Below are 13,450 nucleotides of genomic sequence, written 5' to 3' on the forward strand. Positions count from 1 at the left end.
TTAAGAATGATTTCTTTGTTAAGCTCCATATTTATGCTGTCAGTGTTGCCATATTCTAAAAGCATATAAAACTTAACTTATAATATGAAAGTGCAAGATATTTCTTTATATTTGTTATATTATCCCTGCTGCAGTATAGAGCAGTCAACTGAATATTTTCATACTAGGGATTTTTAAAATAGTGACATAGCCAGTCAGTTAAATGTGGACTATTGTACCTATCATTATGTCTGTTTAACTGTCTGAATGTTTCTGGTGATAACTTACCCCTTTCAGTCACAAGTCAGTTGACAAAGGAGACTGTTCACATAGTATGCTGCTGCCTCAAGGGTTAAACTTAATCTAATATTGCTTACTTGTTTGTTCCCTCCAACAGGGATCAACGATACTTAGCAAAAGTCAAGTTCGACATACGGTGGGCACAGGTTTTGCATCTTTGTAGGCTTCTAGGTGACTACAGTGCATGTTGTTGCTGATACCACCTTGTCGAATGAACACTGGCACCACCATTCTGTGAGATGATCCCTTTCAGTGCTGTTGCATTCCTGATACTTCCCTCACTTTGTATGATGAAACATTATGCCTCAGTTCTCTGTTGTCTGTCTGTCTTTGGTTCTGTGAAATTGAAAATATATTTTTGTTTATTATTTGTCATTTAGTCAGGAACTTGCCCTGTTGGAAATGGTTCATATCAGGTCAGTAGTTCAAATACAAAACTTTGGTTGGTTTTCAACCCTATTTCCTTCCTTGAACAGTGTACAACAGTGGTGTAACTACACTGCATGGTCTGACTTAAATACTTCATCTGAAGGCTGGGATTGGTAAACTGTAGGCTGAATTTATGGGGTGAAGTATATGTTGTGAAATTAAGTTAGTTAACCCTTTGAAACCTGTAGTTCAGCTGAAAAATATTTACACATTCAGTTCTTGTCTCACAGAAAACACACTGTCCCCATGACAAAGACAACAACTTAATGCTGTTTGGAGGAATAATAGTAGATCGTGATTACTGTACTGAACATTATATGCAGAATGAAGAATTTTTGTAATGTTAAAGCAAGTGGTATATACAATACTCATTGTGATTTGAAGGTTAAATATGGATTTAAGATAATTATTCCATTGGCATTAAGGGTGCTGTGATTACATTGGCATACCTGTTTCAAGAGAAGAATTTTGCTGCTAACTGCTAAATATTTTTCATCCAAGCTTGCCAGAATACTTGGCATGTACATAAATGTTGCCACAGTTCACAAATTTAAAAACAGTGTATCACAGATTCAAGAGTCCACACAAAATGCCAGAATATATAGACAAATATCTGTGTACTTTATTATATCCATTCATTGCATTAGAATTATGTAAGTTGAAAATTTGATTTGGTTAAACATGTTTCATAAAAGGTTTTCTGATCATTTTGATTTTTATACATGTTTTATTTGTATGTGCTATAACAGCATAAAAGTCCTGATGGGAAGATTTTACCATGAACCAATAGCTTAACCCCTTGGATAGTGTGAGCCAGTTACTTTGGCTTGGCATACTTTCTCTGTGACAGTAGAAGAAAATTGGCTTGTTGTTAATCATTACAATATTTGTATGTCTTGTCAATTGCTGGCATCAAGTGTGACATAGCAGTGTTTAGAGAAAAGAGTAGGCTCTCTCATGTTCTATATCTATGGTTGTTTTAAGTTCATTTGAGCTAGTATTTGGGTTCTTCTATACAATTGTATTCCTCCCAAACAGCCTAATTCTTTCTAGCAGGTACTTCTGTGGTAGGACTTGGCAGCCAAAGGGTTAATATCAGGAGTCATTTCTGTGACAATATATTGAGAACTTAATGAGATATAAAACACAATAGATCACTGTAGGTCGCAGTGCAAGGGCCGAGAAGGCCCACCCCTTATACATTCATTCATTCATTCCTTAGTGAGGCATAAATAAACTGTATACTTTCAGATTGCTCTGAGCAGCCATGGCTGCTTGTTTATCTGAAGAGCCAGGTGAACTTTTGTTTTATTTCACAGTTACCAATTTTAAAATGATTTGTTCAGAACTTACAGAATTTGATGAGATGAAACTTTTGAAGCACTGATTTACTTCTAAACATAAAATTTTAAAGAATTAGATAAATGATGTGGAAAAGAAAAATTCTTGGACCATATGTAAGGAATGCCTAGATTTACAGCTTCACACACTGTGGCAGTGAGATTGTGAATTGTGGAGTCCATGGAATTTCCATTCAGAACACAAGATCAGCCAGTATTATTTAAAACGTTGTAAAGCAAGGGATAATTGCCTAGAGCAAAGTTGTGATGTGAGATTAGGGCGATATGCTGACGGTCAAAAGTTAAATTAAAATCCAGGAGTAATGACAGATGGTACTTATCAGGAGCGAGCACGCGAGAATTTGAAATATAAACATTTGCATCACTGCATAAATGAATTCAAGAAAGAATAGTTAACTATTTGTGAGAGAATTATTGTGTTGAATAAGACTAAGGAAAGCCAGTAGCAGTATGAATTGGATTTTCTTCAATTTTATTGTAGTAATAACAGGTGGGAAGTGGCATGCCATTAATTTGATCATAATTAAATAAAATTTGCCCAACATGATTACCTGATACTGATGTGTGATTAAGTTTGTTCCAAAAAGTTTAAGTGAGTTTAAATATTTTTGACATTAAAGTCATATCATATTAGTAACTTGAAATTGACACTGACAGTAATTTCAGTTCACACATAACTCTTTAATAGAACTCTTTAGATGATGAGAACATAAACAACATTAAGATTATGTAAGGTACGTTTGTTTCCAACATGTGGTTGTGCGTTGAGCCTCTTCCAGTAATGGACTTAATGAGTTAAGGTATAAGGTGTTGACATGTTGAGACCAGTAAGTCTGCAACTGCAAGGTACATCCATGTGCTTATTCACAGAATACTCATAATGCAAAATTGAAGAGTAAGTTTGCCATGTGATACACTTATTCAGTACACATATTGAGATTTGTTAGTCCATAATACCTTTCAGCATTCCTTCATTATTCAAAATACTTTTGTTTTAATTTTCTTTTTAGTGTAAGTGTTAAGGGTGAGATATTGTGATGTTGGTGTTGGTTCCACATGGTGGTCTTGATCAGATCAGTCTGCAGGTAGTGCTAACAGCTGTGCATGGCTTGCCTATGATCACTGGTAGAAGTAGCATGTACTCTGCCTAACAAGCTTATTATCATGTAGCCCTATTACATACTTGCCACTAATGAATTCAGTATAAATAATTGGAAACATTAAATAATCTACATTTATAACTAATAAACATGGATATGTGAAGTGAAGCCTTATTGGGTAATCAGCTCTGTGAAGATGGGGTTTAGTATCTAGTGGTGTTTCAGAGACTGTCTCTCTCTGTCCATCATCAGGTTGATGTGATGCATGATGCAGCCACATGCACTATGCTTATACACAAAGTATATGCTCTAAGATGTTGGATACTGACTCTTGTCTTCATACAGCTGATCATCTGAGAAGATACTGCTGCCCATAATTGCCATGGAAGCTTGAATCATGGAAAATAAGATTAGGCTCATTAGCAAGCTAATGAAGCTTGAATTTAGGCTTCTGTACCATTGCTTGTTCATATTCATTACAAAAGTTTTGTCTGATTCGCTCAGACTAACAAAACAGCTGACTTAATCAGGCCAAAAATTGTGAAGTGAAAGGATTTTGTTTTTGAGAGACCAGTCATCTTGCAATATACACTTCTAGTTCACTGACTAAAAATTTGTAATTCATGTCACCTAATAATGTGTATTTTTGTTTGGTTCCTTCACTAAATTTCTGAGTATCTTTTTCCGAGAAATTCAATAAACCATGTGAGCTCACCAAAAATAAGCATGATGCATAGAGATGCAGTGTCAAAAAAACATTATTGATTAATCATCTTTCTGCTCAAAATGGCATGTTTATTTTCATCGCTTTTAACAAATTAGCTAATTGTATTACATAAACATCATTGTAGTATTATTTCATTACACTTATTCCTTGTTTTCTGAAAATAAATTGATGTTAGAATAGAAAATGTTCTTAAACATTGAGAAGCAGGTAAGGAGAATAGAGTGTGTTCAATTAGTAAAACCATTCACAAGTTTGTTTATCTACAAGTGAGTTTTGTAAGGTCTGAGAGGAGGAACAGTTATTCTGTGGAGGAAACAGTCACAGTAGCAGAAGAAAAATGTCATCTATTGTGTTAGTACTGTTGACTAGTTCTGCAAAGATTGGTAGTGCACCTATTGGCCTTGCGTCAAGTCTTCTGATACACATTCTTTCCTGACTTGTACTGAGGCCACAGAAAGAAGTCTCCTGGATGGTTGTTTTCCCATTTTGCTAGTGCCAACCTCCCAGAGCATGTCTTGCTAATGAAAGTTGTCACCTGCTTATCATTGACCAACATTTAAGTTAAGAAAACAGCTGAATGACTGGAGGAGAATGTTGGGAGGTATACTGGAGGGGGAAGCATAACCACTGCAGGGGAAACATCGGAGTTGATTGGCCTCAGTGCAGTGTCAGTATATGAAGGATGGCTGAAAATTAAGTTTGCCAGAAGTTTATCTTAAAATGATCTACCAATTCTTGTGTATGGATAATGCATCATTATGACTCCTGTAAACTGTTTTATACACAGCCTGAGACATTCAGCATACTGAAGGATGAGTTTTTCTTTCCCCTATCCATTCACGGTAGTGTCCCATGTTCTTTCAATAATCATTCTATTGCTGTTTCCATGTCATTGTCTGATTTAAATGTGTCCTGCAAGATGATGTTTGCTTCATCTGTTTTGAACAATGAAGCAACATCTGCAAACCCATTGCTTGTGGCAGTGGTGGTGGTGATGATGACATTGGCAGTGATGTTATGGGAAGAGCCATTAAACTGTGGTTGGAAGTACAGAACCCTGGAGTTCTGTGGACAGAAATAATGACCTCATCTCATGGTATGATAAGTGGCCCAGCACTGATGAACTCTGTGTTGAAGAATGGTTTGTGAGTCATACATATTGTCCATATCACAGATTCAGGGAATCAGTTCCAAATAAATTGCACCTTTTAAGCTTACTTTATTACTGCAAAAACAAAACTAAATGAGGTCTAGTTATTGAAGTTGGGATATTATTTTACGCATCAGTTATACAAAATTTGTTAGTTTCTGTATAGAATAAATAATGCCCAGTGTATGAAACTTCTCTTTCTCCCTCTTTTTAAGTTTTTCACAGATTCCTTTATTTGTCTTTCAGTATCGATTTGCACAGAGTACATTCAGTTCGTTTGAAGCAAAGTGAGCACATTATTTCAGAGCAAGTATGCTGCAGTAACAGTAGGCTTGGGCCTAAGTGCACTTTGTCATAGTGTTCACACAATGCAGCAGAATCTGACTGGACACTAACACTCGCACTTACATATCAGAACTTCCTCAGCCTCTAATTATCTGCTAATTATGAACAGTTATTGGACCTATTGGCTACATAAAGCTTCAGTTTGCATCTTAAGTATGAAACAGGAATCACAGTCATTTGTGTACCTGAAGTCTTTGATGCCTAATGTTCATTTGCATAGCATTTAAGATTCCATTTCTGCATCAGAAAAAAAACTGTTTCCATTACAAAGACTAACTGGGTAATGCTGTTAAGGGAAATAATCTCTATTTACTGTGCAAATCATGCATACAGTGTGTGGGCAGAATGGAGATTTTTTTGTGTTAAAGCAGGTAATAAATTCAGTTATGAAATCAGCATGACAAACAAAGTTCTCCTATACAACACAGAGCATAGACAGACTGCATACATGGAGCATTTATTATTTTGAGTAGGATTCTTCATGTATTAATACTCTGTATAAGAACTATTAAAAAATGCACAAACTGATAAGTGTTTAGCAGACACACAGTACAACTGAATGTCATTTCTAGTGTAGCCAGACTGCTGTGCTTGCAGTGAAGGAGTCATTATTTTCTGTAATTTGCTGTGCCATTTTCAGTTGAGGCATGTGCAAATCAGCAGAGACATGCTGCAGAACTTATGATACAGTTGCACAAGGTAGCTTACATGTGTAAATTTGGAATTAAACAGATCATGGGTGAGTGGTGACTTACTGTGCAGAATGGGGAGGGAGGAACAGCAGTAAGATTGCAATTTCCTGTTGCTTTTATTTAAACTTGTCATGCATTGTACTGCTGAAAACATTGGAAATCTAGCTGTAAAGGTGTAATATTCGCTTGTTCTAACTTGGTATAATAATATGATATTTTATTAAGTAATTTGTGTGGAACATAAGGCTTGATGATATCTAAAATTAATTGACTGAAATGTGTACTCTTATACAGGTAATAAACACCCATACTGCCTGTAGTTACATTTAAATTCCATCATTAGTTGTGCGAGACCAGTATAAAATGCATTTTGCAGATAGTCTGAGCATATTAACTGTGAACTAAAATGTTATTGCTGTTACCACAGATTTCCACTTGCTGTCACAAGTCAAAATTGCTTAATTGGCAATGATTGAATTAACTTGCACTGCATGACATGCCAACTTCTTTCATTCTTAGTATGAAACACATCACACTGCACAAGTGTACCTACTTATCTATCATGGAAGCCAAGTAAAGAAGGCATTCACAGTGTTTGTCTTTCATGAAATGTTACACAAATGCACATAATGCTAACCAGGTTAAGCTGTATGTATGCTGTGTTCAGATACAGCAATTACAGTCTTCTTCAGTGTGACACCATGAAGTTCAGTAGATAGATACCAGAGTTCTTGAAGAAACTGTAACCTACATATTCAGGAGGGAGGGAAGAGTCACTTCTTATCCTTCCCAGAAGATTGGGGCAACAGATTGCCAACTACATGGCATCACATCCGAGGAGTATTATTACCATATAATGATTACCTTGTGTCCATGAAACTGAAGTGACTTCAGTTCCCCAGTATCTTCCATTCTGAAAGATGATTTGTTTAGACTCTGAATACTCAAATATGGCAGATGATAGCCTAAACCAAATTGCCACATTTTCTGCTGGTTAATGACCCCTGTATACTTCTGTAGCAGTTACTGTCCTGGATATCACACCTTTTTTCAATTGATGTTTACCATTTTCACACCACAGTGCAGTCTGCAAAAGACTCTGTTTTTCAATGAATACAAGCTGCTATAGCAACCTCAAATCATGTAAATTACGGTGAAGAAACCAGTCTTCTGGGATGTGACGCTCTCTAGATATTGTGTTAACCGATGTTTCGGAGGGAACGTCGGTTAACACAATATCTACAAGGCGCCACATTCCAGAAGACTGCTTTCTTCATAGTCACCACCATGAAAACCTCAAATCTTACACGTAAATTACAATTATTTTTACCATGTTTCATATTTATACACACACTTGAATATTTACCAGTGGGAACTAATCGTGTTCATGAAATATGGGTAGTGTGTTCAAAAACATGTTGAAAGAAATATCTTAAATTTCACACAAGCACTTGAGTGATGTTCATTAAAAAAAAACTGTTTTTCTCTTCTGTGTGCTGTACTTAGGCCACAGCCAACATATCTCTTGTGTTCATTTCTTCAGTAGATCTCTGTTAATAACTGGATTAATTTCATGCTAGATATTCTTTTTGTTCCATTTAACATTGTCATATTTATTATTTTTGATTCTTCAGTTATCTGCATGAAACAATCGTGGAATATATTTATCCATCAAATAAAGGTGCTGGCTCTTTTGCGCAAAATAAAAAGAACATCATGAATGTTTTCATGCTTATTGGTATGAGAGTGGTTTTTAACTTCGGTTTAGTTTCTTCTTTAAATTTAATTATAGTTCAACATAATCTTTTTTCTGGGCATCTGCCATTTTGAGTGGTGTTAGCTATTTTGACACATCACCATATGAAAGTCAGAGTAAGTTGCTTTTTGGCAATGTGGAAGTCCTGTGATCATTTTCAGTAAGTTATTTTAGGATATTTAAATTAGTGTTCTGTACATACTTCTAGTACACAGAATCAAATAATGTTCTGGTGTACTTGTACTTCCCTTCAGTTTTGTAAGTCCAACATTTGCATCCTAGATTTCATTACTGGTGATGACAGAGTGTTCTTTCCCACCATACAATGATGTTGCAATGTTAGCACTGAGCTTGTTTGTGACTGTAGAAAACATCAATCACGAAGAAGGCTCCGCTTGTGTCAGACAAGGATGTGCCACACAATATGGGCAAGAAGGATGTCATCCGTGCCTCAGACTTCAACTTCCTCATGGTGCTGGGCAAGGGAAGCTTTGGAAAGGTAAGAAATGTTAAGGTCTTACCTGCTGTGAGCTTGGTGTGAGACTGTGGTGAGCATTCAGCTTACAGTTTCTGGCACAGTGTAGTCTGGTAGATAGGAACCAGCATTTCAGAGCATTATCCTCCATCTTCAGGGTCATCCAAACTACACAGTGCCTCATCTCAGTGTCATTCTGTACTGCAGTTGATTGACTCAGTTCTTTCAGTTCACACTTGGCATCATTGCTCAAGCGTCTTGCATCTTTCTGAAATAGCTTCAGCAGTTTGCGTTCAGTTTTGGTGCCAGTGACCTGAAGAAATAAATAGGTCTCATAATTGACCTGTTGTTTATATCAGGGCAGTTTTTCGTCTGTGAAGATATTTCAGGCTCCTTTGAGATGGCACATTCAGATACCAGTTTTAGGAGCATTGATGGTGACTGGATATGTTGAAATGAATCCTCAGGTAAAATTTCCAAAAATAATTGATCACCATTTTGTGCACATACTTTACTAATACATCACTGAATTCTGTAATTGTCAATTTGTGCTTCTCCCTCTTTGCTATGTTCGTGAAAGCATTCAAATGATTGTTGTTATGATTACCACTTTACAGAATGTGTTGATAATTTGTTGTTTCCATTTCTGTTGGAAGGTGATGCTTGCTGAGAGAAAAGGAACAGATGAACTCTATGCCATCAAGATCCTTAAGAAGGACATAATCATCCAGGATGATGATGTCGAGTGTACTATGGTGGAGAAGAGGGTGCTTGCCCTCTCGGGGAAACCACCCTTTCTTGTTCAGCTTCATTCATGCTTCCAGACCATGGTAAGTGTTTTGTATTCTGTATGGTTATTTTAACAATAACTCGCATTATTTAACCCTTCAGTGATGCCCAGTGGTTTTCTCACATTGCATTCTTCCATGTACGTATTGCACCTGTTGCAGTGATAAGTTGCAGCTCATATTTTGAATTGTTGCGTTTAACGTAAAGCAATCTTTTACATATGAAATCAAAGATGAAATTATGAGCTTTCGTTTTATATATGTGTTGTCACACTTTCATTTTCCTGCAGCATTTATACCTCAGGCTAACCAGCTGGTGCTTTACGTTAGTCTGATTCTGTCGTGGATAATTCTTGTGAACTAAATGCAATAGATTGATACAGATTGAAACAGAAGTTAATTATGTGTGTTTGATGCTTGTTGACTGTAACAAACATTCGACTTTGTTGAGTGTTTAGTGACATTGTTTCATGGTCTAGACAGTGCTGCTCTTGCTTGAGTATTTGTAACCGTGAGAAGAGACTTGTGGTTCTTGCAACTTGATCTTGACTCACTAGACTTGTGCAACATAGGAAAGAATAACACTTATATATGTGTGAATGCATCTACTGTGCACTCCATTTTTCTCTATAAATATGCATTACACAGTCACCATGGAGCAGCCAAGCCCTCTGCTAGCGGGAAATAATCATCTGGGCTGCTTGATGACATGGGAGAATATTAATTTGTGAGTGAATCTGAAGAAAGTTCACAAGATTCTGCCTTGTATAGCAATAATGAATTGTCATGAAAAGATTGTGCTCTTCTTGATATAGTGAATGATGAAAGTGATGACGATGACCGTTATTCATGACTTTGTATAGGAGGATGTGGAACATTACAAAGAACAAAGGAAAACTTCTTGGGCGGTGTTGGACCCAGTGCCACTGTAAAAGCATGGCATGTAGTGGGCTTCCCTGAATTGTTTTTCAGTATGAAACTGGTAGATTTAACTGTTGAAGAGACAGACACATCGAGCAAATAAAGCTGTCCCTGTAACAGGCCTTGAAGGCCCATAGGGATATGAGAGGTAAAGGCTCCCACATCTTCTAGACATTTGGCTCACAGATGGGGATAAGGTTGTCAGCCTTATGCACCAGCCACCGTTTTACCCCCCAGGAAAATTCTTGGTACTCATTTCTTTTAGAGGCTGAGTTGAGAACTCAGGGCCATAGTGCAGCTGGAAGGATTAGGTAAATTGAAAAAATCCACCTCATTGGTACCTGAACCTGCGACCCTCCAGCTTGTAGCATAGTGCCTCAAGCAACTATGCTACCGCGTGCCCCCTATAGTTTAATGAGACTACACTTTTAATTGCCCTGCACTCAGTATCTCGTGTTTTCCTGCAGGACCGACTCTACTTTGTGATGGAGTATGTAAATGGTGGGGACCTTATGTTCCAAATCCAACAGTGTGGCAAATTCAAGGAGCCAGTAGCAGTGTAAGTATATGGCTAAGCACTCTATTCTGCCTTTCTTTCCCATTGAGCTGTTCTTCATTTTGGAGCAGACCACACCATGCAGTAAGCATATGTGTTCTTGTACTAATTTATGTAGACCAATCCATGAAGGCACAAAGGTAGGGAGGCAAGGTTTCCCTAGTCTGTCAGTGAACATTCTTTGGTTACCGTTTTGCCCAGAAAAACATCTATGGCATCCATTCTCTTGAAGATGGGAGGGCTCAGTAACTACTCTGGGCATCTTTCGTTCAATACTGACTGTTGTCTGGATTAAAATGCGTGTGATATTCCACAGTCTAGCTGCATCTTCATCCTCAGGTAAAAGGCAAAGAAATCCTGTGGGGCCCATTACATGAAGTTGTTGCTAGGCCCCTTGCATTACATCATGTATGATAAGATATTGCCACAAGCTCACATATATTTGCAGGTTTTATGCTGCTGAGATTGCGATCGGGCTGTTCTACCTACATGCACGAGGGATCGTTTACAGAGACTTGAAACTGGACAATGTATTGTTGGATCAAGATGGACATATTAAAATAGCAGACTTTGGGATGTGCAAGGAAGGCATCTCTGGTGATAAAACAACCAAGACGTTCTGCGGGACACCAGACTACATCGCTCCTGAGGTTTGTATTTTCAAGTTTAAGTTGCCAGCTGTCTTGCATTCACATCCAGTTGCTTTTATACATCAGATCTGTTATAATGATCGTATTATTTCTGAATGAAACATCCATAACTTTCATGTATGTCAGCAGCTTCAAAGAATCCCAAAGCAAGAGAGAATACAATGACACTGTAGCAGGCAGTGGGCTGGAGCCTATGGCCACACATGTGAGAACATGCACACGGTGGAGTTGTTCAATAGCCATTAGGTTGGCGGGCTTGTTGGGTCTCAGAGTAGAGTACCCTGCCTGGTAGATGTGTAGAAATGTTTTGCCTGAAGTGGTCAGTTGCAACACATTTTGTCAGCAATTAGATAAACTATGACTGAAACACTGCAGTGCTTTGGATGTTGAATGCTGACTAAGCGAGGTCCGAGAACATGATATCTGAGTGTCATTACAGTCCAATGGATTGTTATGACACAGAAGATCACACATGCAGCCAGTGGCTGGCAACATCAAGAAATGAGGATAGTGTGAGACAGCTGTGTCTTCTGCAATGTTGTGTAGTGCAGTAGATGATACCACCATTTTGAAAGAACTTGCTGTTTCAATTTTCAGAGTCAAAGGTTTCTGCACCAGTTTTGTAACTGTCTGTCTGTAACTAGACCCTGTGGCATCACATCTCAGTCATTATTGCTGTTGAATCATTTATTCATGCATCAGGTTAACAAAACAGTATTTGTATGAGACAGTTTTAATAAGCTGACATGTGCAGTCTTCATATTCATGGCTTTGAGAACCCAAATCTCACGCAGTGTGAGGTAGGTACAGAAGTTTTTGCGCTGGAACCAAAATTTGACAACACTGATGAATGCAGTTGGCACACCATCACCAGAGAGGATCTGTAGGTACATCCTTTTGCCTACATATTGCACTAAGAATGCTGATGCAGCTGTGATATGCCAACTGCATGAGGAACAGTGATCAGTCTGTCAGTGCCTCAGATAATTATCCAGACTGTCTCTGAAAGACCACTGCAGGTGAACGGGAATGTGGTGTTTCCTGTTCAGTCCACACAATGAAGTACAGCCCTCATAGTAGAAATCATTGCTACTAAGAACCATAATGTCATGTGTATAAGTAACTGTAGAAGTGGGGGAGGGGGGTTGGATTGGTAATTGGATTTATTGAACACTTACAGATCATAACTACAAGTAACTATAGCACTATTGCTAATTCACACACTCTGCAGTTCACTACAGCATGCACTAAGTCTTTGCAGTATGCTGTATCCCCAACAGTTGTCACCTGGTAACAGCTTTCAACACCATATCTCCTGTGTTCATGCCATCACTGGCTGGTGCCTCTCTCACACCTAACATCTATAGACTTTTCTTGCTTATCACACCTCAGCACAGACCTCATAAGAAACACTTCTCCCCTGTTTGGGGAGATGGCTTAATCTTTCCAGCTGCAGTATGGCCCTGGGGTCAAATCAGCCTCTGACAGAAATGAGTACCAGAAATCATCCTCGGGTAAAGGGCAACTGACGCATAAGGCTGACAACCTCACCACCATTTGTGAGCCAATTGGACAGGAAATGTGACGGCCTCGACATCTCACAACCCTATGGGCCTCCATCGCTGGTTACTCGATAGCTTTACCTTACCTTACCTTACCTTATGTCCCAGGATGAGGCTTGGCATTGCTTGTTTCTCCTAAACTCATATAGAGATGAATTTCCAATTATTTAGGTGAAGAACATGATCTTTCGCTCATTTAAGATTCCAGCTGCTATAGAAGATATGTCTGCTGAGAAAAACATTGTATTTGCAGATAATTCTGTATCAACCATATGGCAAATCTGTAGACTGGTGGGCGTATGGTGTATTGCTGTATGAAATGCTGGTGGGGCAGCCTCCATTTGATGGTGAAGATGAAGAAGAGCTGTTTGCAGCGATCACAGATCACAATGTGTCGTACCCAAAGAGTCTGTCCAAGGAAGCTAAGGAGTCCTGCAAAGGAGTAAGTTGCACCTCAGTCTTTCACTCAACCAGTTGGTACTTCTTGTAACCACTGTGTCATTGTCTGCAGTGTGTAAAGTAAGCAATTGTCTTGTCTGCATGTTTTGTCTCCAGAACTACTGAATGATTTCTGATGGTTCAATGCTAGAGACATGTACAAAATAATTGTTAAAATAAATGTACTTTTGAGTCATATCACTACAGTATAACCCCACATT

At 38.2% G+C, this 13,450-nt stretch overlaps 1 protein-coding gene across 5 annotated transcripts in view; it reads left to right on the top strand.

The window, feature by feature from the left end:
* LOC111868595 (protein kinase C, brain isozyme) overlaps positions 1 to 13,450 on the top strand; it is a 150,134-nt gene that overhangs the window by 126,356 nt on the left and 10,328 nt on the right. For 3 of the 5 annotated variants that reach the window (XM_023859379.2, XM_023859380.2, XM_033753107.1), the window contains 6 exons: positions 660 to 695; positions 8,207 to 8,338; positions 8,971 to 9,144; positions 10,491 to 10,582; positions 11,028 to 11,229; positions 13,045 to 13,233. In XM_023859379.2, coding sequence (XP_023715147.1) covers positions 660 to 695; positions 8,207 to 8,338; positions 8,971 to 9,144; positions 10,491 to 10,582; positions 11,028 to 11,229; positions 13,045 to 13,233 — 825 coding nt within the window. The remainder of the gene's footprint in view (positions 1 to 659; positions 696 to 8,206; positions 8,339 to 8,970; positions 9,145 to 10,490; positions 10,583 to 11,027; positions 11,230 to 13,044; positions 13,234 to 13,450) is intronic. The other 2 variants (XM_023859381.2, XM_023859382.2) reach the window with 1 other exon arrangement.

This window comes from Cryptotermes secundus, unplaced genomic scaffold (assembly GCF_002891405.2).
Source record: "Cryptotermes secundus unplaced genomic scaffold, Csec_1.0 scaffold610, whole genome shotgun sequence".
Lineage (NCBI taxonomy): Eukaryota > Metazoa > Arthropoda > Insecta > Blattodea > Kalotermitidae > Cryptotermes > Cryptotermes secundus.